Source organism: Oncorhynchus keta, chromosome 35, assembly GCF_023373465.1.
Source record: "Oncorhynchus keta strain PuntledgeMale-10-30-2019 chromosome 35, Oket_V2, whole genome shotgun sequence".
Taxonomy (NCBI): domain Eukaryota; kingdom Metazoa; phylum Chordata; class Actinopteri; order Salmoniformes; family Salmonidae; genus Oncorhynchus; species Oncorhynchus keta.
In genome coordinates this window covers 59,110,798-59,136,411 of record NC_068455.1, presented here as the reverse complement: position 1 = coordinate 59,136,411, position 25,614 = coordinate 59,110,798, and the positions used below count along the sequence as shown (strand labels likewise).

Below are 25,614 nucleotides of genomic sequence, written 5' to 3'. Positions count from 1 at the left end.
CTTTAAATGATCCTCATATAACTCAATAAAATCACTCCGCGTACGCATTGAAGCCAGGATATGTCTTTACTTGGTTTTAGGCACTGACCCAAATATTGCAGTGATGGCTATATTTATTTTGCTGTTCCAATGTGCAGTGTGACTTCAACAAAGGTAGTTTCCTCGCCAAACTGTGACTTCAACTAATTCATTATTCACTTCTGACAAAGGGGAGTTTAAAAAATCTGAACTAGATCATTTCTAATGTGCATGCACGCCCCACACAGACCACCGTTTCTGAATGTTCATTTGACGTGTAATCATGGCTAATGGAAATGGCCATGTGGATGCAAATCATTTGCAATGCTAATTCTACAACATCAAAACACTGGCTCAATAATTCAGTACTATATTCCTGTACCCCAACTAGGTTTGGGCGGAATACCGTATACTGTGGTATTTTGAAATACAGACGTGTTTTTTTTTTACGGTATTGACAATCATATCTACATTAATACATTCATTACGGATAGTCCTGAATGAATTGTGAATAATGAGGAGTGAGAAAGTCAAAGCTCACACACAACGCAGCCATGCGAACCTCTCACCATTACCAATAACACTCAGCACTTTCTCATTATTCGCGATTCATTCAGGATTATCCACAATCATGGTAGCATCCACATGAAGGTAGAAGTGTTTAGAAACATATTCTACTCTTAATTACAATAAGTGGCTCCAACAAGACAATAAATCATTTACTATTCATTTCAATTGGTCACAAAATAATCGGAAACAGAACCAAAATGAACTGAAACCAAAATGAGTCACAAGCTTGATGTAAACACTGCGTGTTAGGAATATGGGACCAAACACTAAACTGACTACTTTATTTATAATAATATGTATGGGTGTCAATCATTTTGAGATTTTGTTTAGCATGTTAGGTCAAATATAAATTGTTAAACAAAATCTATTTCTCTGAGAAATTAATTGTATTAGTATTAGCATTAGTGTAAAATTATTTCCCCAGATTTTTTGAGCACACAGTATAGCTCAGTATTTACATTTTTTATTTTACACAGTTATTATTGCTTAAGGGTGTCAATCATACAGTTATTATTGCTTTAAGGGTGTCAATCATTTCAGACCCCACTGTACTTACACAGTATGACATCACATTCCCCTGACAACAGTATGTGGATCGGAAAATAACTCCCACCTACTGTATTATATGTTGACATTTGATCATTGTAACCCGACTTGCCCGTCTTAATCACCTCTGTAGAGATAAATAAAGTTGAATTGAATTACCGTTCTCAGCGAGTGGAGCCAGGACCTCAAAGATCATCTCTTTCTTCTCGTGCTCCGCTTGCCTCTGGAACAGACGCACCAGCTCCTCGGCGATGTTCGTGGAGGCAAACTGCTCCTTGCTCGACTCTGCAGAGAGGGAAGGAAACGTTCAATCAAGACGACATGACTGGTCCAGTCTGTTTGGGATTCAGCGGAATCTTCCCCGTGTTTATTCATCATCGTAACGATGAGCACCAGGCTAGCTAGCGAAGACAGACACAGGAATCGGTTCTGTCCCTGGTTTATATGTGACAAAAAATGTGAAGCGAGTCACCATTCAACTTCACCATTCAACTTCCTAGGGTTGACAGTTTTGAATTATACGGCAAGATAAAAATATATGCTACTCTTGTTATCTATGCCGATATGGTATGGTATCTTGGATTACATATCGATGGTAGGTTTATGCTCAAAATCCCAGACAGTATTGTAGAAAAACTGAACCGCAACCAGAATGGCAGATCAACAGTGTTCTGATGTGTGTACCCACAGAATTAGAACTCTACATCTACGGTAGGCATACTCACCGAGCTCGGCAAGGTTTCCGAAGGCAATGAGGCACATCTCTGTGAGGGCTGTGTTGTCAGAGTGGAGCCCCAGCAACTTCACCAGGGTGGGGATCACTCCCATGTTGATCAGCTGGGCCTGCAAGGAGTCTGGAGAGGACACAGGGGGAATAACAAAGGGGAGGTATGAGCACTGCCATCTAGAGTTTGGGAGTTTCAATTACATTAAGGCCAGTGCAGGGGGGTCTGTGTGTGTGTGTGTGTTTAAAAGTGTAATCAAGCCAAAAGGGAGGTGTCAAGAAATAATTCCAAAGTCTTAAAATAAGAGTCTCAAGAAGATTGTAAAAGGCCATTTCTAAACAAAAGGCCTTTTAGCAACAAGAGTTGCTGCAAACAAAGAAAGAAATCTGCGCAGTTGTTTTCTATTTGCATAATGTAGACGAGCTATATATTGTCCTTAAGGTCCATGTCATGTACAGCACGTCAGAGAGCAGATGTATTTCCCTGGATATAGTAAGCTCTGCAAAACCAGCTCGCGCCTACAGAGGGGAGATAGGAGAAAGAGTTGATTAAGTTAATTTTAAAAGATGACCGACACTGACAAACAAACAGATGACAAAGGAAGGAAGGATGAAGAGAGAAGAGAGGAAGGGGTGGAGGGAGGGAAGAGAAGTAAAAAGAAGGGTGCTAAAATGAATGAATAAGCACATTTTAAAGACAAAAAGATAGAGATTAAAAGGGTTTAAGGAGAAAGGGAGGGGAAGCGAGTGAGTGAGGGAGAAAGGAAGGAAGTAACCAATTGATAAAAAGTTATCTTGGTGAATTAACGAGGGTCCTCGCTGAAATACAAGTGAGGTTTGTTATTCTTTCAAAACATTAACCATAATCCACATTTTGCCTCGACACAACCACGGGCCTTACGGTAGGCGAGCGAACTCCAGAAACATAAACCAACTTGGGTCACAAAGTTATCATGACCCAAAATCTCCAAAAAATAAATAACATTTACAAAATCTCGATTTCTATTTGTTAGGGAATGTCAAACAAGGCCTTGTAGAAATAATTGTCAATTTGCACAGCCGCTATAAAAACAATTGGATGTGCGGATCCTCCTATAAATATTAGTGAAGGTTACATTAGCTGTGGTGACAGTTTACAAACAGCCAGCTGAAGGGAGCGGGCCGCTGGTGGCCACAGAAACTCATTTGCATGGTGTAATTGCAAAATGCTCCGGCCCGCGATGTGCAGAGTGGATCAACTCCATTACTCTGAAGTGTTAGATTCCGTAGCCCAGGGTAGAGGACAAGACCGTGGTCGCTCTCCTCTCTTTACAGTTCCAAGGACGTGTAGCGCATGTGGTAATTGTACGCACTATTATCAACTAGCCGATCAGTACTATTTTTTGTTTTACCGATTACTTTGTCAAAATCAAGTCGCGGGCCAGAAAAAGGTAACTTCTTTGAAAATATATAGGGCAATTATCATACTTTCTATCTAGTTTAAGATGTTCAAGTGCGTCTGATTATAACTCACATATGTCAAACAGAACATTCACGATGTTCAAGTTTGGACCGGAGTAATAATTCCCCCCTCCAATGGGCTGGATTGAATGGGCTCATGGGCAAGGCCATAGTTTACCTACACCTGGTCTAGAGGCTATATGAAGTGTTTCCATCCTGTTTTCTCAAGCATCCTTCCCATGGAGCGGCGAAAAATGGCCTTAATTCAAAGCTAAACAGATTAGTCCATAAATAACCATAATTGAGAGAAAACATGTCTGTGTGAGATATTTTAAAATGGGATTTGACTTGAGGCTTTGCTGAACCCCGTGAAGTGGATTCATTTAGTGCCCTGATAGTGGTGCGTGGCGGCTGGGGCTAAACGTTGGTGGCACCGGAAGTAGCACCGCTATAAAGCAGAGGACAGTGTAATCAACATATAAATAGAATTCTACCCATCACGGAACATTGACTTGAATGGGGATGTCCGTTCTAATAAATATATTTCTACTGAGTAATCACAGCACTGTTTAATGTCTGATGATTGGATCGCAGATCATTGGGTTATGGAGAGAAAATCCACTTAGCGCCATGTTTAATTGTGGGAAAGAAATATTTGACATTGAGAGCCTTAGGGGTAAATTTTGAGCTGTCTCATGTGCCTCCCCTGAACGCCACGTTTTCGTACGCACTTATTTTTCCTCAGTATATTTTGGTGAGTGACCTTGGACTGGTCGGGGATCATACGAGAGAGGCGATAGATCGAAAAGTAATTACTGTTCTGCATCTCACCCACTGAGGAGAAAGAAAAAAAACTTGGGCCATTCATTAATTATTTACAAGATTCAGAGAGCAGCAGTACATCATGGAACCTCAGGGGTGTAAACACCCGTGAGCATCCCTCTCTCTAAACCACGAACCAGCCTTGGGTAGATTCATTCATGCAAACCTTAGCAAAACATTTTGCAACAGAGAGTGTTTTGCAATGAAAACGAGTTTCTAATTGGACAAATTCAGAGAGATCTCGCTCGGTTTCTGCCCATTTGCTTCCTAGTGAATACACTCCTGGTGAACCAACAGTCCAACCAAGACCACAACTCAACTTTCTGCACTGGGTTCCAGTTACATTTTCTACTAACTTTAAAGATGTTAGGGTTGTACGTGTACAGTAACTTGCAAAAGAAAATGTTACATCATTATGACAAGACTAGTTACTTAGCTACCACAGTTAAAGGGTGCTAAACCATGTGTTCATGTGAATAGTGAATCTATGCATAGCTACTTTAATAACTCTACCTACATGTACATACGACCTCAACTAACCGGTGCCCCCACACAGTATCGGTACCCTCCCTGTATATAGTCTCGTTATTGTTATTTTACTGCTGCTCTTTAATTACTTGTTATTATCTCTTATTCTTATCTGTATTTTTTTTTGAAACTGCATTGTTGGTTAGGGGCTCGTAAGTAAGCATTTCATTATATTCACCTGTTGTATTCGGCGCATGTGACTTATACAATTTGATTAGATCCCAAATGGCGCCCTATTCTCTGGTGAAAAGAAGTGCACAAAACAGGGTGCCATTTGTGAGGAAGGCTAATTAAACTAGAAAAAGGTTTTTGAAGGTTGACAGCAGAAGTGAACATTATTGATTACTCGGGACCTCGCACCTGGATAGACTATAAAGGCTCTGCAAGGAAGGTTGTGGGAGAATAGGCAATCTAATTACAAACCAGAGACTGACATGTAAGGAGGACAGAGAAATGGCTACAGCATAAGCTAAGGAGGGACACCCCCAACTGCAAGACAAGCCGTCACTACTTTAAGAGGAAAAATGACTAAGAGCTCAAGCAGGACACAATAGAAAGCAATGGACAGACCACTCTCCAAGGGACACATATGCTCTTGCACCGCGACCTCCTGTCACCATAGCGAGTGAAGTCTGAGTAGCATAAACTTGAACACTGGCTAACATATAGGCTAGAGGTCCAATGCAACTGTTTGTATCTCAATATCAAATCACTTCTGGGTGACTGACCGTTAAATACCTTACTGTGATTGTTTTCAATTAAATGTTCAAAACCTGTCTAGGACTGGGGTTCCGCTACCAACAGCCAATGAAATTGCAGTGCGCCAAATACAACTCAACAGAAATCTCATACATCATATTTCTCAAACATACAAGTATTAGGCACCATTTTAAAGATACAATTCTCGTTAATCCAGCCAGTGTCTGAATAAAAAAATGCTTTACAGTGAAAGCAGGTCACCACCAACTCACAGAAAAACCCAGCCATTTTTCCAGCCAAAAAGAGGAGTCACAAAAAGCATAAATAGAGATAAAATTAATCACTAACCTTTGATGATCTTCATCAGATAACACTCATAGGACTTCATGTTACACAATACATGTATGTTTTGTTCGGTAAAGTTCATATTTATATCCAAAAATCTTATTTTACATTGGTATGTTATGTTCAGTAAAACATGCAGTGATATTGCAGAGAGCCACATGAATTCACAGAAATACTCATTATAAATGTTGATGAAAATACATGTGTTATACATGGACATGTAGATAAACTTCTCCTTAATGCAACCGCTGTGTCAGATTTCAAAAACACTTTATGGAAAAAGCATAACCTGAGTACGGCACTCAGAGCCCAAACCAGCCAAAATAAATATCCGCCATGTTGCGCAGTCAACATTAGTCATAAATAGCATTATAAATATTCACTTACCTTTGATGATCTTCATCAGAATGCACTCCCAGGAATCGCAGTTCCACAATAAATGCTTGTTTTGTTCGATAATGTCCATCATTTATGTCCAGTTTTGTCCAAATAGCTTCTTTTGTTAGGGCGTTTGGTAAACAAATCCAAAAGCGCGTTCAGGTCCAGTCGGACGAAAAGTTCAAAAAGTTATATTACAGGTCGAAGAAACTTGTCAAACTAAGTATAGAATCAATCTTTAGGATGTTTTTATCATAAATGTTCAATAATATTCCAACCGGAGAATTCCATTGTCTGTAGAAAAGCAATGGAACGAGAGATACCTCTCATGTGAAATGCGTGCGACAGAACAAGGCTGCTGGCAGACCCCTTAGTCAAACAGCTCCCATCCGGCCTCCCTTCACAGGAGAAGCCTGAAACAACGTTCTAAAGACGGTTGACATCTAGTGGAAGCCTTAGGAAGTGCAACATAACCCATATCCCACTGTGAATTCTATAAGGGCTGAGTTCAAAAACTACAAACCTCAGATTACCCACTTCCTGTTTGGATTTTTTCTCAGGTTTTTTCCTGCCATAGGAGTTCTGTTATACTCACAGACATTCAAACAGTTTTAGAAACTTCAGAGTGTTGTCTATCCAATACTAATAATAATATGCATATATTAGCATCTGGGACTGAGTAGGAGGCAGTTTACTCTGGGCACGCTATTCATCCAAAAGTGAAAATGCTGCCCCCTATCCCAAAGAAGTTTTAACAGTGAGACATTTCTCAAGCAAGAATTTTGCTAGGACTGGGAGTGGTCTGAGTGGGGAGGGGAAAACTGAAAACTAGCTGTTATTAGCAGAGAGGTTTGGAACTCTTTCTTGTTGGTCTATATCAATAAGACTTCACAACAAGTTGCAGAATGGTTCAATTTGCATGATGGGGGGGGTAAGAAGATCCTCAGCTCCACAAAAACCATTGACAACTATGTGCCGTTTAAAGCGATGTTAAATAAATGTTAACTATTTGGTTCTAATATCATCACCTATTGAAGAACATAGTCAGAACTACACATGTCCGATTATTCCATGCAAAACATTTAACGGTCTAGTTCAGGGGGAGAAAGACAGATTTTTTCCTTGTCAGCTCAGGGATTCGATCTTGCAACCTTTCGGTAGCTGGCCCAACACCACTAGGCTACTGCCAACCCAAGGGTAGCTAGACAATAACTCTAAATATTGACCACCATTAATTGGATATTTCAGTGATATAAAACAAAACTAAACGTGACAAGTATGAGTGGTCTAGGTTCATTTCCCATGCTTTGTGGGCTGTCTGTCAGTCAAAGAGCAGAGGGGCGCATTTGCCGATTAACTGTCATCTAATGATGTTAATTTTGCAAGCTACCGATAGAAACTTACTACAGTTGGCTAAACAGTGTTAACTAGACCTAATGTATTTTTTTCTACACCCAACGTTGGCCTACCTAGCGAAGTTAGTTAACACAATCCCCTTTTCAACATTGTTTTTAAGAGTGTTTAATCACGATTGCTGCTGACAGACACAATAGGATACGTTGATTGATGGACCACGTCAAATTGGCTAGCTAGCTAATAACAGATCATATAAATATGGCTAGTTAACGAGCTAACTTTCAATGGATAAACTAGATTACTATATCCAAATAGTTTGATTTGCTTGCCATCTATAGTGGTGATGACAGTAGTCCGACTAATAACTTTACCAGTACGAGGACTGGCCGATGTCAAGCGCTTTCCAAAAGCCTAATCTCTGATGAGGCTATTGAAATGACACATTGTTTGCTTAGCTAGCTAGCTACATGCCAAATGGATAGATTACGCACACATAATTAGAAAATATATGATCAACTGATGTTTACTGATCATAAAAAGCATGCAGTTACTTGCTGTACATCTCTGATGATATAGCAAAAAATGTGCACAATTGTTTAGCATGAAATAATCTGAAATGTGTTGTTCTGACTATGCTCTTCAAGAGGAGATTACTAACAAATAGTTAACATTGATTTAACAAAACGGCACATAGTGGTCAATGGTTTTAGTGGAGCTGGGAGTATCCTTGCCCCTCGGCAGCCAAATCGAACGCTCTGCACCATATTGTAATGTTTTATTGATAATGAACTATTAACTAATTTACCGCCTGGTAATGTCACCAGGCAGGCCAAAACTCCAACCCACCAAAACAGCTGTTACTCTAAAAGGGCATTAGCATAATTTTCCCTATTTGCCCGTACTATTCCAACGTCATAGTGTGGAAATGTATTTAGAAACACAGCAAAATATCATTTTTGACTGGGCCTTTAAGAACTAACTGGGCCTTTAAGAACAGACTTTGAAAGACAGTTCACTTCAAAATCAAAATTCGTCAGACATTTTCAGACCTCAATAGCAGTCGATATGAATCCATCCCATCTAATGAGAAGTTCCAGTTAAATGAAAATATAGGCACAGTCTAACAGTTTGAAATTAGACTGTGCCCATGTTACCAACTGATTTGGATTTGAGGCATATAGCTGAATCAACCCAACAGATGGCCTGGGACGTGGACTCATCTCACCAATAGACTACGTAAATGTCTGAATTTTTAAAATAAAAATCACACAAACGTTCATATTAAAGTGAACTATCACTTTAAGACTGGATAAAAGCAGTCAACATAACATCTAGAACAGTCACCGACACTGCCAAAGTAGATTCATTCTTAAAAAAGGTTTACTCTGTTTAGTTTGGTTAATGTAGTTCATCCGGGGGGAGTTGGTCATTACCATTATCATTGCTATAGTTCATCAGCATGCCACAAAAGACAGTCAAGAGCTTCCCATTGTCCGGGTCAGTATTTTGGGACAGTGACTTTATGTGTCCAGCTACTATCTGAGCCCCTCCCGCCAGGTCAACTGCACTCCTGCCCTCATCTGCAAAACAAAGAGGTCAGGGGGAAATCAAAAAAGAAGAAAAATCACAATCACAACAACCAACCTGGGGAGAAAAAAAAACTATTAAAAAAAAGAAAGAGAGAAAGTTAAGCAAGCAGTAAAAATAAAATAAAAAAATACACTAAATCACACAAGTAAATAACACATGCTATAGAAATACGGCCATAAATAATAATTATAATAATGAATCATAACGTGAAAAAGGAAAGGCAAAACAAAAAAATTACTTGAGGCAGCTAACTAGAAATTAAATCACACATAGCCCAAGCTAATACCTGTTGCACATAGCTCAGAGACATGAAATGACATATTGTGCGCTTTGCCGTTTGTTTTGGTCATCCCCACCCCAAACCTCAAAATGTATTGGTGCGCTTGTGGCGATCAGTCTGAAGTACAGACAAATTTAGTGACAGTGCTGATGAAGCCAATTAGTTAAAAAAAAAAAAAATCCAAATGACTTTGAATGCTCATTGATTTTCATCACAGGTAGATTCTTCCAGATTTCAGAATCATGGTCAAATTCTAATACAGTGTGGATATGAGTGGAAGACACAACCGTACTACAGAAGTAATGGAGACAGGTTATGCATATGAGCATGACTGTGAACAGCAAACGTATGGTGGTAGAGTGACTGAATCCCAGCTGGTTTGAATAGAGAATAAGTCTGTTCGCTTTGTACAATAAAAAGAATCCTGCATCTTGGGAACTGAAGACCAGACAGCCTAGGGACCATGGAAATTGAAGTTGTCACACTCAGTGACTCCAGTCTGTTTTTATGAAATCATTTTTAGCAGACGCCTCATTGAGTGGCCTTAATTAGCACCGTATTACTACAGTACCCTTTTAGGACACTGCTCTGCTCAATATAGCAATCTACTACTGCCATGAAAATATATGCTAAACAAAAACAAAAATGCAACAATTTCAAAGATTTTACTGAGTTACAGTTCATATAAGGAAATCAGTCAATTGAAATAGACTCATTAGGCCCTAATCTATGGATTTTACATGACTGGGCAGGGGTGCAGCCTTGGGTAGGCTTGGGAGAGCATATACCTACCCACTTGGCAGCCTGGCCTACCTAATCAGAAATACTCCTTAGTACTGCCCCCCCCCCATCCCCCCCTCAGACGATCCCGCAGGTGAAGAAGCTGGATGTGGGGGTCTTGGGCTGGTGTGGTTTCACGTGGTCTGCGGTTGTGAGGCCGGTTAGACGTACTGTCAAATTCTCTAAAACGAAACATGGGACCAACACTTTACATGTAGGGTTTGGATTTTTGTTTAGTATAGAATTATTTTGTAACATGATTTTGGACACAATTAGACTATGTCATATTTATAGAACATCAAATGAACCTCACTAAAGGGTTAAAAAATAATGTCAACAACGTTAGATAGGTAAAAAAAAAATATATATAAAAAAAAAGTGGATTAGTTGGTGCACCCGTGGTTAGGGGTTAAACTTTAAGGACATCACCTTTGCCTGCAGACACCACATGTACTGTAGACCAGGATTGCTTGATGTGCCAAGATATAATGTAGCAGGATAGACCATAGACGTAGGGAGGCCATGTGCTCTCATGGTAGCACCATCATGTGACAGTACGCTAATGTTAAACATAAAAGGCAAAAAAAAAAAAAAAAAAAAAAGTATATCTGAATTGTGTTAGCTGACACGGGAACATAAACGTGTCAGCTAAGTGTGTGCTTGATGATGGCAGACGAAATGGGGACGTCTGGGACGTAGCTAGCAGAGGAAGTGTTACAGTATGGGTCTTGTCAGTATATTATTGTCTTCATTAGTTGTTTTAACACAGGAACATATTGACACATTATACAGTCTGTGCTTAATGATGGCGGACAAAATAAGAATGTCTGGAACGCGCAGCTGCATAGCTTGCAGAGGAAGTGGTAGATGATGAGTCAGGAAAAGAAAATGGGTGAGAGAGCGAAAGAGAGATGGGCAGGGAGGGGGAGAGAGAGAGTTGTAGGAGAAACGAAGCAGAGAAAGCAAGGGAGAGGGACTAAACAAATTGCATGGAATCTGGTTGCCATTGATGGACAAAATGCTGGTACTGTTTTTCTGCTGCTCGGTCTGGAAGTTGTTTGAATGCACAACGATTGGCAGTTGAAGCGGTCAGTTTGTCATGTGGTAATTACATTTTGAAAAAGGGCCAGTACCGAACAACTACAGACTCCTTCTAAGCTGATTTCTTCAGTGGTGCCCCCGTTAAGAGTTGAAAACAGCTGCAGCTCCGACTGAAACACACGTTTCTGCCACTATGCTCTTACACTCTTTATGACCCTATCAAACCATAGACGTCTCACCTTTCGGTGATGGGAAGAACAATGCACCAGAAACAATAGCTGCCATTAAGGCCTCTATGCAACACATTTTCCCCTTGAATGTATTCACGACAACTCTTGATTAATTCCCCAAAATCTTTAGTCTAGTTACTTTTTTGAAGCGGGGGCCGCATTTGGTCTCCAACGAGGTCTGGAGGGTCCAACTGAAATTTGGTTATATTTCCTTGCCGTCAAGATTAAAAATTTAAAATAAATCCTCTATCCATAGTTGTTTGAATTTTCGATGCTCCCTGACTGTCTAGCTTTCATTTTGGTGATTATTTAACGAGGTGGACACAGTCAAAAAACTATATGAATGTAGGTCGTCTAATTTCTACACTTCCCGTAACCCAAAACTGTGTTTTACTCAAACCAGACTGAACAAGACCCTCACGGGCCGGATCTGTATGTTTGACACCCGTTCTAGAGGCATTGGGGGAAGTGATTGTAAGCAGTTTTATCTTTGTGTGACAGACTTTGAAGGTGAGGGTGTCCGTCTGGGGAAAGAAGTGCTACTCTCAGCAGGAACTCAGGGCTGACTAGTTCCCCAGACTGACAGGGGATTGGCAGTCACCCTGGCACCTATTAAAATGGACAGAACAGAATTCCTGAATAGTGTTATATTAGAGCTGCTTAGCGAAGCTTTTGCTACTCAGATGAAAAATTATGGATTTCACATTGACTTTCGGGTAGAATCATGGAATATCATAGTCATCCCACAGTAGAGAGCCTGTATTTTCAGATACTTTTGTCCATTTATTGCCAGAGTATTCCAAATTATACCCAGAGTATTTCCCACTTGTGAAACAGGCTAGTCTATATCCCATTACGATGACCTAAGACTAAACCGATTTTCAACATATCAATGCCATACAAAAGAGCAGATATCGCTAATAGCCGGTTCAGATTCTGCTGACACCAGTATTCCCCAAGATGTAAGGCACCTCCTCAGGGAGAGCAGAGGGGGGACGGTTGTCAAATAAAGGCACTTCAATGCTTCCTCTACAATTACACTTAGGCAAGATGGCCCCTCCTCCTAATAAAGTGACTTCCCCATATACATTTTTTTTTTAAAATCTATTTGAAAATGTTGATGGTGGACCCATTGACACCGATCCCGGGTCCTTTTCCACCCGTTGAGAAACGTGTCAGGGAAACCTATGACAGGGTGTACTTACGGCTGTCGTAGCAGATGTTGCCTAGGGCACGGCCTGTCTGCAGCAGCACCTCATGGTCCTTGGAGTGGAGCAGCTGCACAAGGGGGGGGATGAGGCCCGCCTCCACACAGGGGCTACGCATGAACTCTGGAGGGGAGACGAAGCACAGGCAGGAATAGCAGTTAAGCTTGAGAGTGAAGTTTCCCCTAGGTACAGATCTAGGATCTGCTTCCCTTCCCCACAATCCTAATCTTAAAGGGATACTTCAGGATTTTGGCAATGAGACCCTTTATCTACTTTCCCAGAGTCAGATGAACTTGTATATAGCATTTTTATGGCTCTGTGTGCAGTTTGAAGGAAGCTGCTAACTAGCGCTAGTGCAATTGCTAATGTGACGACCCTCCCACTCTGTCTGCCAAATTCTTTCTCTTTTCCCTTGTTTTCCTTATTAGGATGTCGGTGGGCAGAGCTGGGAGGGTCGTCAGCAAAATGGGACACACCTGGGTTCGGGTATGTCCTGGGGATAAATACACCTTCCCATTCATTAAGGAGGCTCTCGCCATGCAGACACACCGTTGGATTTTGGGTGTGGCATTTTGTGTCTGTTTTGGCCCCTCATTATCACATCAATGTATGCAACCATTCACACCATTGTTACTTGTTTATAGGTTACTTTAGTTAATATATTTTGTTATTCTTTGAGCTCCACGTTGTCTCCTTTTTTAGGAGCCTGTTTGCGACAAGTGGGGGCTCATCTGGGATTATAAAGTTGGTTCCTAGACATTTTGGTGGATATTATTTATGATGGATTAATGCTATTTGGTATGCGCTTTGGTTGGTATTCACTGCATAGTCTTATAGATGTGCGGTATAGTGCCTTAGACGTGTCAGTGTTTTTGGTTGTCCGGTGACGTCATCAAACGTGTTCCATGGAAAAGTATGCCAGTAGGCCCAATACTACTGTTAAGCTAACTGGTATGAGTACTTTGTTTGGGAGAAAATGTGGAATTAGTGTTTGAGGACTTTGTTTATATTTTGTGACAGCTTTTTATTTGTTTGTTTTTTTGCGCTGTTTGGTAGGCCCGGTGTTGGTTGCCTTTTTGTTTTTTTTTGGTAAACTTACCAATGCGGTGAATAGATGGTTGTGTACTGCGTTGGATAGAATAACACTGGTTAGTTTCCAGGTCCCTGCCCAGATTGGAAACTCTTTCTCTACTTGCTGTTGGGACAGCGGTCTGAGGTGAGTACAATCTGCTGTGTACCTCAGTGGGAGATTTGGGTAGGGTAGTGCCATTTGCTACCCGGAGTTATAGCCTGTCTTTTCCCCTGTTAGGCTTAGCGACGTGTTCCACTTTGGAATACGTTGGGCATGTTTTTTTGTTTGTTATTTTTGTCTGTGGACTGAGCAGTGGTCTCGCGGGCACATCCTTGGCTTGAGGGGAATCCGCCAGTGAGCTGGGGTGTTTTTCCATGCCAGTGGGATTTTCCATGCAAACAGGCTACAGTGCATAATTACCCACTGCGAATCTGCACAAAGACTAGGGTGGAGTTATTATAGGATTTGGGGGAAGTTCCTAAAATATCTGATCTCTCTCCTGTGGTGCCCACAGTGTGATTGGTGCTTCTCTTGTTGTGGTTTGGTGTGTTCAGCAGAGGGGAAGAGTGAGATTATTTTTAGTAGTGACTGATGTCTAATGTACACACTAGTTCATACGTGTTCCATCAGAGGAACTGTTAGAATGATGTACTAAAGAATAGGTGTTGAAGATCGCTGATCATGACCAGGTTGAAATTAGTGATAAACATCTTAAATTCTGTTAGGTTGATATTGAATGCCAATCTGATGGAGTGTGGTATACTAGAAGTTAATGGCCTCTCCGATCTTACTAGGGCTAATGGCCGCTCCGATCTTACTAGGGCTAATGGCCGCTCCGATCTTACTAGGGCTAATGGACGCTCCGATCTTACTAGGGCTAATGGCCGCTCCGATCTTACTAGGGCTAATGGCGCTCCGATCTTACTAGGGCTAATGGCGCTCCGATCTTATCGGGCTAATGGCCGCTCCGATCTTACTCGGGCTAATGGGCGCTCGATCTTACTCGGGCTAATGGGCTATCTTACTGGGCTAATGGCGCTCCGATCTTACTAGGGCTAATGGCGCTCCGATCTTACTCGGGCTAATGGACGCTCCGATCTTACTAGGGCTAATGGACGCTCCGATCTTACTAGGGCTAATGGCCGCTCCGATCTTACTAGGGCTAATGGCCGCTCCGATCTTACTAGGGCTAATGGCCGCTCCGATCTTACTCGGGCTAATGGACGCTCCGATCTTACTAGGGCTAATGGCCGCTCCGATCTTACTAGGGCTAATGGCCGCTCCGATCTTACTCGGGCTAATGGCCGCTCCGATCTTACTCGGGCTAATGGTCTCTGTCAGTTAACCCTAGTAGTCCGTCTTTTGAACAACAGAAAGAACTGCTTCTGTTACAAATAGCGCATGAGCAAGCTAAACTGGAGCATGAGTGTGTTCGGGAGTGGGCGTTAGAACAAGCTAAACTCGAGCATGATCACGTTAAGTATGGAAAGCAAATTGGAATTTAAACAGAATTTGGAGAGTGCAAATATCAAGCTGCAACAAGGGTGGCTAGAGTTGGTTAGGGAAGGAAAGCGCTCTGGAGTTTGCTCTGGGAAAGTGACCCCGATTTTCCTACTGTAGGGGTCGCTCCTCTCTCGATCAAGTCCCAGACACATCTGTTGCCAAAATGTAATGAGAAGGACCCTGAGACATTCTTTTCATTGCTTGAGTGTGTTGCTGACGCTAGGAGTTGGCCTGAATCTGATAGCAGTGTTGAATGGTAAAGCGCAGGAAGTGAGTGGGGACGTTTGCCAAGATTTGGTCCTCGCCCACTGGTTTACGGGCAGAGTTTCATCTAAGGTTGAGCCTGGCTCCCGTGGGAAAGCTGACTTTTGTCAAGAGTGTAATGGTGTCAAGTGTAGTGTAATACTGTCATGGTTCAGGTAATTGGAAAAACGAATGTCCTGTTCTCAGGGCTAAGGGTAAATTCAGTACTCGCGCTAACTTTGAACCTAAACCTACAGCGTTAGCAGTGCCTGTCCCACATCTGTTCAGTCCTGTCACTCTGTTTCATGTCCAGGGGCATGTGAAAGTCCCAACGGACCCAGATTGTTTACCTTTCATTACGGAGAGTTTTGTGTCTCTGTTAAGAAGTAACATGCCAGTGAAGATCCTGAGTGAAACAGGTGCCTCTGGAGTCTGTTACCTTTCTCTGCTAGGACTGATTCTGGATAGTGTCTTAATTATAGGAATTGTTTTGAACACTGTCAGTTCCATTGAATTCTGAACTGGTGAAAGGCGAGGATGTTGTAGGGATGCGTCCTTCGTTGCCTATTGAGGGTATCGATGTTATCCTTGTGAATAACTTGGCTGGTGAGCGTGCATGGCCTGTCATGTTCATCTCCAGTGGTTTCCTCTAAACCGTCACTTGTAGGGATTCCCGATGAGTGCACAGTTCCCCAGAGGTGTTCTGTGCGGTGATGCATTCCATGAGCTGTGGTGACCTGGTCGCTGCACCGGCTAATGACGATGTTACAAAGAAATCTGTCAATACTTTCCTTGTTATTCTGGTTTCTGTGCCCTGATCTAATCAAGGAGCCACGGGCTGACCCCACATTAGAAGAGTTACGTGGCCACTGTTTATTTTGCTGTCCTGTTCTGTCACTCCTGTCTGTTCCCTCGTTATCTTCTTTCCTTGTAAATGTTGCTTTGTGCAAAGGTTGCTGAGGTCTAGGGAGGACGAGGGAGGTTGGCTGGAGCAGTATTTTGTTTGATTGGTTGGTGTGGCGTTCCAGGGTCATTGGTGGTCCCCGGTTTTATGGGGGTGTGTGTGTCGACCCTCTCACTCGGTCTGCCGAATTCTCGCTTTGCTCTCGTTTTCCTTATTAGGATGTCGGTGGGCGGAGCCGGGAGGGTTGTCAGTGAAATGGGACACAAGTGGGCCCGGGTGTGTCCTGGTGATAAATGCACCTTTTCCCCCATTCATTGATGAGTCTCCACACCAGACACACTGTTGGATTTCGGTTGTGGCATTTTGTAGCGGGTTTTGTTTGCTTGCTTTGGCCCCTCAACATCACATCAGTGTACACAACCACTCGCTTACACCATTGTTACTTGTTTATAGTTTACTTTAGTTAATAAATATATTTGTTATTCCTTGATCTACACGTCGTCTCCCGTTTAAAAAAAAAAATAATTTTACAGGCTACAAGCCGGTTCGGGACACTAACTAGCGTTACCCAGTGACTTCCAGTCATTGCGCTATCTTCTGCACGCTAGCCGATACAATAGACTTCCAGTCATCACCCTAATGCTAATTAGCATTGGCTTGTGCAACTGCCTCCAACTTCATTACATTCTGGACACAGACAAGTGGTATCCATGAGTTCATCTAAACCTGGGGGAGTCGATAAAGGGCCTCATGGCCAAAATCCCCAAATTACCCATGAGCAGTGTCTCGGTGAAACTTCCCCCTCATACCACTCTGAATGGACACTCGAGAAGGACCCTAGAGAAAGGTGGTGCCGTGCGGTCTCGATTAAAGATGCAGTCCGGGATCCTAAGTACTTAAATATTGTACATACAAACTGCCAAAAAATAAATGTAAAAAACTCCAGGGACTCGTTTTGGCTTGTGAGCACACTACTTTCAAAACTACTGACTGAAATTATACAAAACCTTTGAAGCAACAATTTAAAGCTGTAATCGGAAGTTTAAACAAAGCATTTCCATGCTCTTGTTTCAGTAGATAGGCTGAGGGAAGGGGCTTCAGAAATGTAACCACTCTCAAATTCATAGAGCTATGAATGCAATGACTGACCATCCATTAGATCATAACGCTACCAACACTGCTTACACAGTATGGTAACCTAACACCATCACACTATCCAGGGATTTTCTTGGGTGCCTTTGATACATTTTCAGGTTGAAAATCGCTTTCAATGTGAACTTAAACAAGATAGGTCCATCTTTTCATTTGAAAACAATCGCCAAAATAAAAAGCAGATTGTTTGATCAAAACCCAGCATTCTTTGCGACTTAAGTGCGACTCGATTCCGAGTCTCAGACTCGAGTTTCCATCTCTGCATTCTCATTGTAAAAGGTACAGAGAGAGAGTTCTTATTTTCAGAAAGTCTAAAATGTGTATTTGTAGATAAAAGGAGTAGAAGCATAGCTAAATTAATTAATCATTGTGGCAACCAAATGTACTGGCTCTTTTAGAATTAATTCTCATAATGAGATTATATCATGATTCAACACGTGAGGTAAGGTTGTTCTAGTTCACTGGTATTCAACTCTTACACTAAGACATTCGGAGCCCGCTGTCACGACTTCCGCCGAAGTTGGTCCCTCTCCGCCCCCTCACGTCCTTGTGGGTGATTGTTTATTGTAAGTGTTTGTTCGTCTGTCCTGGTGTGTGTTTACCCCTCACGTCCTTGTGGGTGATTGTTTATTGTAAGTGTTTGTTCACGTCTGTCCTGGTGTGTGTTTACCCCTCATGTCCTTGTGGGTGATTGTTTATTGTAAGTGTTTGTTCACGTCTGTCCTGGTGTGTGTTTACCCCTCATGTCCTTGTGGGTGATTGTTTATTGTGTTTGTTCACGTCTGTCCTGGTGTGTGTTTACCCCTCATGTCCTTGTGGGTGATTGTTTATTGTAAGTGTTTGTTCACGTCTGTCCTGGTGTGTGTTTACCCCTCATGTCCTTGTGGGTGATTGTTTATTGTAAGTGTTTGCTCACGTCTGTCCTGGTGTGTGTTTACCCCTCATGTCCTTGTGGGTGATTGTTTATTGTAAGTGTTTGTTCACGTCTGTCCTGGTGTGTGTTTACCCCTCATGTCCTTGTGGGTGATTGTTTATTGTAAGTGTTTGTTCGTCTGTCCTGGTGTGTGTTTACCCCTCATGTCCTTGTGGGTGATTGTTTATTGTAAGTGTTTGTTCACGTCTGTCCTGGTGTGTGTTTACCCCTCACGTCCTTGTGGGTGATTGTTTATTGTAAGTGTTTGTTCACGTCTGTCCTGGTGTGTGTTTACCCCTCATGTCCTTGTGGGTGATTGTTTATTGTAAGTGTTTGTTCACGTCTGTCCTGGTGTGTGTTTACCCCTCACGTCCTTGTGGGTGATTGTTTATTGTAAGTGTTTGTTCACGTCTGTCCTGGTGTGTGTTTACCCCTCATGTCCTTGTGGGTGATTGTTTATTGTAAGTGTTTGTTCACGTCTGTCCTGGTGTGTGTTTACCCCTCATGTCCTTGTGGGTGATTGTTTATTGTAAGTGTTTGCTCACGTCTGTCCTCGTGTGCACCAGGTTATTTACCCATTATTTGTTTGTTCTGTTTTCCAGTGTTTTTTTTTTGTTATTAAATTGCGCCGTTTGGAAACACAGTTTTTTTGCTCTCCTGCGTCTGACTTCTCTGCCGCCAGTAACATCCCCCTTACACCCGCTGGTTTTCTGTTCTACCTGATCATTAATGGCACGCACCTAGTTTTCCAACTCCAAATCAGTCTGATTAGAGGGGAACAATGAAAAAAAGCAGTGGAAATGTCTTCAAGGTCCAGAGTTGAATTTCTAGATCATCAAATGTGTTATTAACATGATGCTTCTTTTCAGGACCATAGTCCAACAGCACGACAGTTGTACAGCAGCCCGTGTCTTGAGTCAGTCCAGCTAGAAGACATTGAACTGTACAATACACTGAGACCTGTGCAGGAGAAGACAGTGTCTTTCATTTCCTGCACTCTGACATTAGCCCTAATCATAAGAATACATTATTTTTTTAAACGGGCTATGCATTTCCCAATCGAAATGTACAACTCAATTGCAAACATCTTGATCATTTTTAGCACAAAGTAACTGGTGATCTAAAGTTTAAATGCATAACGGATCATTTTCAGAGATATCGCTAACAGCAAGTAAACTGCAATAAAAAAAAACCCAGTTCCACTCACCTGATGATTGATTTGATTTTATTAGGATCTCTTTTAGTCCCCATTTGGACTAATCTTCCAAGAGTCCTTAAACATTAAAATACAATTTACAATAGGATCACATAACACACTGTTACATCAGACATATTGACCAGATAAATACTCCAGCACAACTTTCCTGTGTATTGTTTGAATTTATATATTGAAAAGGTTTCTGGTTTGCTCAGATAAATTATTACATTTCTTTATTGCTCTAAATCAAAATGTTATTTTGCCTATTTCTCTGTTCTGTCTGGATAACACAGATGGTGGACAATCTATTCCTATTATTTACTGAATGTTTCTTACCAACTGAATACTGTTGCGAATAGAGTTTGGCCCGTTTCAAATGGTGTATATTATGACATAAAATGAGCATGTCTGTTTTTTTTTATTATCTTGTTGATTGATAACAAACCAAGAGCATTGAGCATGACTACAACAAAAATAAATCATATCTCCACCTTAACAATCCTTGCTGCTTTGTTCTGTGCAATCTGCAGCCTCCTAATTTCACTTGCTGATGCATTTCCCCAGAACACAGAACAGTAGTTCACCTGACTCTCAATTAATGGTTATTTGCTTAATCTTTCCTGGTGAATATTTAGCCATCTCTCTGATCATGCATGCAGTTGTTTTTTTCATATACACATATATATACATACATACATATACATATATATACATATACACATATATATATATACACACACACACACACACACACAATTAGTTATTAGAGATTACCATGATAAGCAGGTGTCTAGCTGCACTCCGAGTAGTTTGGTTTCTGCCACGTCCTCAATTTGTACCCCTCCCATACTTCATTGTATCCCATGCTGTGTTGGCCTTTTCCTGGTGGATCAGACCAACTTAACTTTGGTTTTCTTGGGTGTTTAAAACAAATTTGTTTCTGCAAACCCACTCCCTGATATTTTCCAAATCTACTTGAGGTTGCTGCATCTGTTGAATCAATTGATCATTTGAAATGTAACTTCTTGTTGAAAGTTAACCACTCCTATTTGCCATTGTTTCAATCTAAACCTACAGGAAAGTGTGTGCTCTCAGGCCTGGAAGGAAGCTAAATTAATTATGCTACCGAAGAACAGCAAAGCACTTAATTGGTTCAAACAGCTGACCAATCAGCCGGCTACCATGCCTTAGTAAACTTTTGAACAAAACTGTGTTTGACCAGATACAATACTATTGCACATTAAACAGATTAACTACTGAATTTCAGCATGCTTATAGGGAAGGGGACTCAACATGTATGGCACTTACACAAAAGCAATGATTGGCTAAAAGAAATTGCTAAGAAGATTGGGGGAGCTGTTTTGTTTGACTTCAATACAGCTTTTGATATTATCAAAAACAAATATTTTCTACTGCTGAAAAAAACAAACAAATGTGTTATGGCTTACATCCTCTGCCAGATCGTGGATCAAAAGTTACCGGTCTAAGAGAACACATAGGGTGTTTTTTTAATAGAAGTCTCTCCAACATAATCCAAGATGGCTGCCAATCAGTCTTTCCCGTTTGTATGTCTGATCCTTGAGATCAGAGTTGTTTTAATGACCCGATCATATCTACAGAAGTAAACACTTGATGTGAGGGTGGATGCTGCATATAACTATTTTTAGATCTGTCTCTATTTTACAAAATGTGTTTGTACAAATATGTCTGATTGAGAAAGCATTTTTTCCCCCCATTACTCGAGCTGCTCGTAACTGTAGCCTACACCTTTTTTGGAGTTGGAGCGAACAGAGTCGGGAGAGTCTGTCTGAGCGCAAGGCCTGCTACTGGAGCGCAGGTGCTCACTGAAGGCTAAGGGGCGGATAAGCGGTTGACAGATTGGAAAACCCGATGCACCATGTGGAACATCTACGTCGTTGTGCAAAACGTCTACTGGTCGTCACCTGTGCTGAAAGACCTCTAGAAACCAGCATGACGTATCTATTACTGTGCCTGCCCTTTACGCAATGCCTTCCTGGATTAAATAGGCTGAGTGATCAATGGGGTGAGTGAGTTATCGTCACCTTATGCCCTACAATTTGCAAACACTCCGACAAGACCATGTTAATACCACCAGGAACTTGGTCTTGCTCTGTAACTGCATTTGTACCACTCTCAAACGCAAGTGGGGCCACACATGATAGCACACTTCCAAAATCGCAAACTCTTGAATGACTTTTTCCCTGTGTCGAAAGACTCGGCTCGTTTCATTGACAATGCGCGCTGGTTCTGCCAAGTCCTAACACATTTTGCTCTCTGGTAATGTGCGACCAAACCCTGGGCCGGTTAGATACCATGCAATCTACAGACTCACTACGATTTTTTTTAAAGCAGGTTTTGGCCTCTTGCATGTTAATGTCAGTCTATTTCCAAAAATAGACGCGATTAGAATATGGGCCAATACGACATAATGGTTATCATCAGAACCTGGCTAAAGAAATCTGTTTCAAATCTATTGATGGGTACACGTTTTTTTTTTAGAACTGATCGGATGAGTAAAGGAGGACTTGACATTCAAAGTAGACCTTGTGTTGAAATGCTTACAAGCCCATAACCAACAATGTAGTTTAGAAAAATACGTGTTAAGTAAAAAAAAAAAAGAAAAAAAAAAAAAGGTAACAATTAAAGAGAGGCCATGTACAGGGGACCTAGACTTGGAAGACATTTAGAATCAGTGGAAGGGACAATCCCTGGTTTTCAGATAACTTGGCAGGATTAATTACAAAGAGAAATGTATCTTGGGCTCAAGCTAGACATACAAATGCTCCTGTTGACTGGGCCTCCTTCAGAGCGCAAAGAAACAAAATTACAGGATTGATCAAGAAGTCCAAATCAGATTTCTACAGTACCAGTCAAAAGTTTGGACACACCTACTCATTCCAGGGTTTTTCTTATTTTTACTATTTGACATTGTAGAATAATAGCGAAGACAAACTACTAAATAACACATATGTAGTAACCAAGTAGGTGTTAAACAAATCAAAATGTATTTGACATTCTTCAAAAGTAGCCCCCCTTTGCCTTGATGACAGCTTCGCACACTTGGCATTCTCTCAACCAGCTTCACCTGGAATGCATTTCAAGTAACAGGTGTGCCTTGTTAAAAGTTCATTTGTGGAATTTCATACCTTCTTAATGTGTTTGAGCCAATCAATGTGTTGTGACTAGGTAGGGGTGGTATACAGAAGATAGCCCTATTTGGTAAAAGACCAAGTCCATATTATTTCAAGAAATATATTTTACACTTTTTTTGGTTACTACTTACTTCCATGTGTTATTTCATAGTTTTGACATCTTCACTATTATTCTACAAAGTAGAAAATGGTCCAAATAAAGAAAAACCCTTGAACGAGTAGTAGGTGTGTCCAAACTTTTGACTGGTACTGTATCTAAATGCAGTCACAGAGAACCTAAACAATCCTACCAAGTTCTGGAAGATAATCAAATCAGTGTTAGGTTCTAATGTATCCTCTGGCCTTCCTGACCATTTAATGATGGATTCTATTGAAGTGAAGGATAAGCTGATATTGCAGGGATTTTTAACAAGCACTTCATATCTGCTGGTTCAGGTTTTTTTTATTATAATGGTGGGGCCCATGTCTCTAACATAAGCTCTGTTACAGTAAACTATGATGTAGGCTCTTATGTGAACCATTATGAACCATAACTTTGAGCCTATTTCTTATGCTGAGGTCTATAAAGCACTAAAGGCAATAGACACTAAAAAGTCTGCAGGTCCAGACAACCTGGATCCCTACCTCTTGAAGATAACAGATGATGATATTACTGAACCGGTGGCTCACATTTTCAACTTTAGTCCCTTGACCAATTCCATAGGGGCTCCCAAGTGGTGCAGTGGTCAAAGACACTGCATCTCAGTGCTTGAGGCGTCACCACAAACAACCGATTCCAGGCTGTATCCCAACCGGCCGTGATTGGAAGTCCCATAGGGCGGCACACAATTGGCCGTATTCCGAGTTTGGCCGGTGTAGGTCATCATTGTAAATAAGAATTTGTTCTTAACCGACTTTCCTAGTTAAATAAAAAATTGGAAATCAGCTTATGTCTTCCTATTACGGAATGGTGGAGATCCCTCAGGACGGTAGTTATTAGCATCTACAGTGCCTTGCGAAAGTATTTGGCCCCCTTGAACTTTGCGACCTTTTGCCACATTTCAGGCTTCAAACATAAAGATATAAAACTGTATTTTTTTGTGAAGAATAAACAACAAGTGGGACACAATCATGAAGTGGAACGACATTTATTGGATATTTCAAACTTTTTTAACAAATCAAAAACTGAAAAATTGGGCGTGCAAAATTATTCAGCCCCTTTACTTTCAGTGCAGCAAACTCTCTCCAGAAGTTCAGTGAGGATCTCTGAATGATCCAATGTTGACCTAAATGGCTAATGATGATAAATACAATCCACCTGTGTGTAATCAAGTCTCCGTATAAATGCACCTGCACTGTGATAGTCTCAGAGGTCCGTTAAAAGCGCAGAGAGCATCATGAAGAATAAGGAACACACCAGGCAGGTCCGAGATACTGTTGTGAAGAAGTTTAAAGCCGGATTTGGATACAAAAAGAATTCCCAAGCATTAAACATCCCAAGGAGCACTGTGCAAGCGATAATATTGAAATGGAAGGAGTATCAGACCACTGCAAATCTACCAAGAACTGGCCGTCCCTCTAAACTTTCAGCTCATACAAGGAGAAGACTGATCTGGACACGATTCGTCAGGACCTCCAACAGCCGAAGCTAAGTAGTAACATTAACATGATGCCTTCTTATTGTAGTCGCTGTACTCGCCTTACGGCGAGGATAGCCGTGCTACAAGCCCAGCTTCGGACGCAATCGTTAGGCAAGGGTAATTTCAGTGTAGGAAAGGATGAAACAGCGTCTGTGCCACCAGTAAGTAGAGATAGTAGTATAAATCACCTGGCACAGTCCCCGCAGCCGGACAACTTTCTCACGGTTTCTGGAAGGAAATGCTGTAGGAAAGCTCAACCGGTGTCGCTCATTCAGCCGACAGAAACTTTCAACCGGTTTTCCCCATTAAGCAGTGGGTCGGAGTCAGAGGCCGAGTCTTCTCTGGTCTCTACTCCTCCCGTTACGGGATCTGAGACGCCGAAGCTTCCCACCATTAGCTCTGACAAATTGACAACTCTAGTCATTGGCGACTCCATTACCCGCAGTATTAGACTTAAAACGAATCATCCAGCGATCATACACTGTTTACCAGGGGGCAGGGCTACCGACGTTAAGGCTAATCTGAAGATGGTGCTGGCTAAAGCTAAAACTGGCGAGTGTAGAGAGTATAGAGATATTGTTATCCACGTCGGCACCAACGATGTTAGGATGAAACAGTCAGAGATCACCAAGCGCAACATAGCTTCTGCGTGCATATCAGCTAGAAAGATGTGTCGGCATCGAGTAATTGTCTCTGGCCCCCTCCCAGTTAGGGGGAGTGATGAGCTCTACAGCAGTCTCACAACTCAATCGCTGGTTGAAAACTGTTTTCTGCCCCTCCAAAAAGATAGAATTTGTAGATAATTGGCCCTCTTTCTAGGACTCGCCCACAAACAGGACCAAGCCTGACCTGCTGAGGAGTGACGGACTCCATCCTAGCTGGAGGGGTGCTCTCATCTTATCTACCAACATAGACAGGGCTCTAACTCCTCTAGCTCCACAATGAAATAGTGGAGTCTGCCACTAGCACAGTCAGTGTAGTCAGCTCAGCTATCACCATTGAGACCGTGTCTGTGCCTCGACCTAGGTTGGGCAAAACTAAACATGGCGGTGTTCGCCTTAGCAATCTCACTAGGATAAAGACCACCTCCATTCCTGGCATTACTGAAAGAGATCATGATACCTCACATCTCAAAATAGGGCTACTTAATGTTAGATCCCTTACTTCAAAGGCAATTATAGTCAATGAACTAATCACTTATCATAATCTTGATGTGATTGGCCTGACTGAAACATGGCTTAAGCCTGATGAATTTACTGTTTTAAATGAGGCCTCACCTCCT

General features: G+C 41.6%; 1 protein-coding gene across 5 annotated transcripts in view; it reads right to left on the bottom strand.

Moving 5' to 3' along the window:
• The window catches only part of LOC118368722 (rap1 GTPase-GDP dissociation stimulator 1-like), a 67,158-nt gene that overhangs the window by 24,320 nt on the left and 17,224 nt on the right, over positions 1-25,614 (bottom strand). For 4 of the 5 annotated variants that reach the window (XM_035753058.2, XM_035753060.2, XM_035753059.2 and 1 more), the window contains 4 exons: positions 12,553-12,678; positions 8,860-9,006; positions 1,860-1,988; positions 1,294-1,419 (listed from right to left, as the gene is read on the bottom strand). In XM_035753058.2, coding sequence (XP_035608951.1) covers positions 1,294-1,419; positions 1,860-1,988; positions 8,860-9,006; positions 12,553-12,678 — 528 coding nt within the window. The remainder of the gene's footprint in view (positions 1-1,293; positions 1,420-1,859; positions 1,989-8,859; positions 9,007-12,552; positions 12,679-25,614) is intronic. The other variant, XM_035753062.2, reaches the window with a different exon arrangement.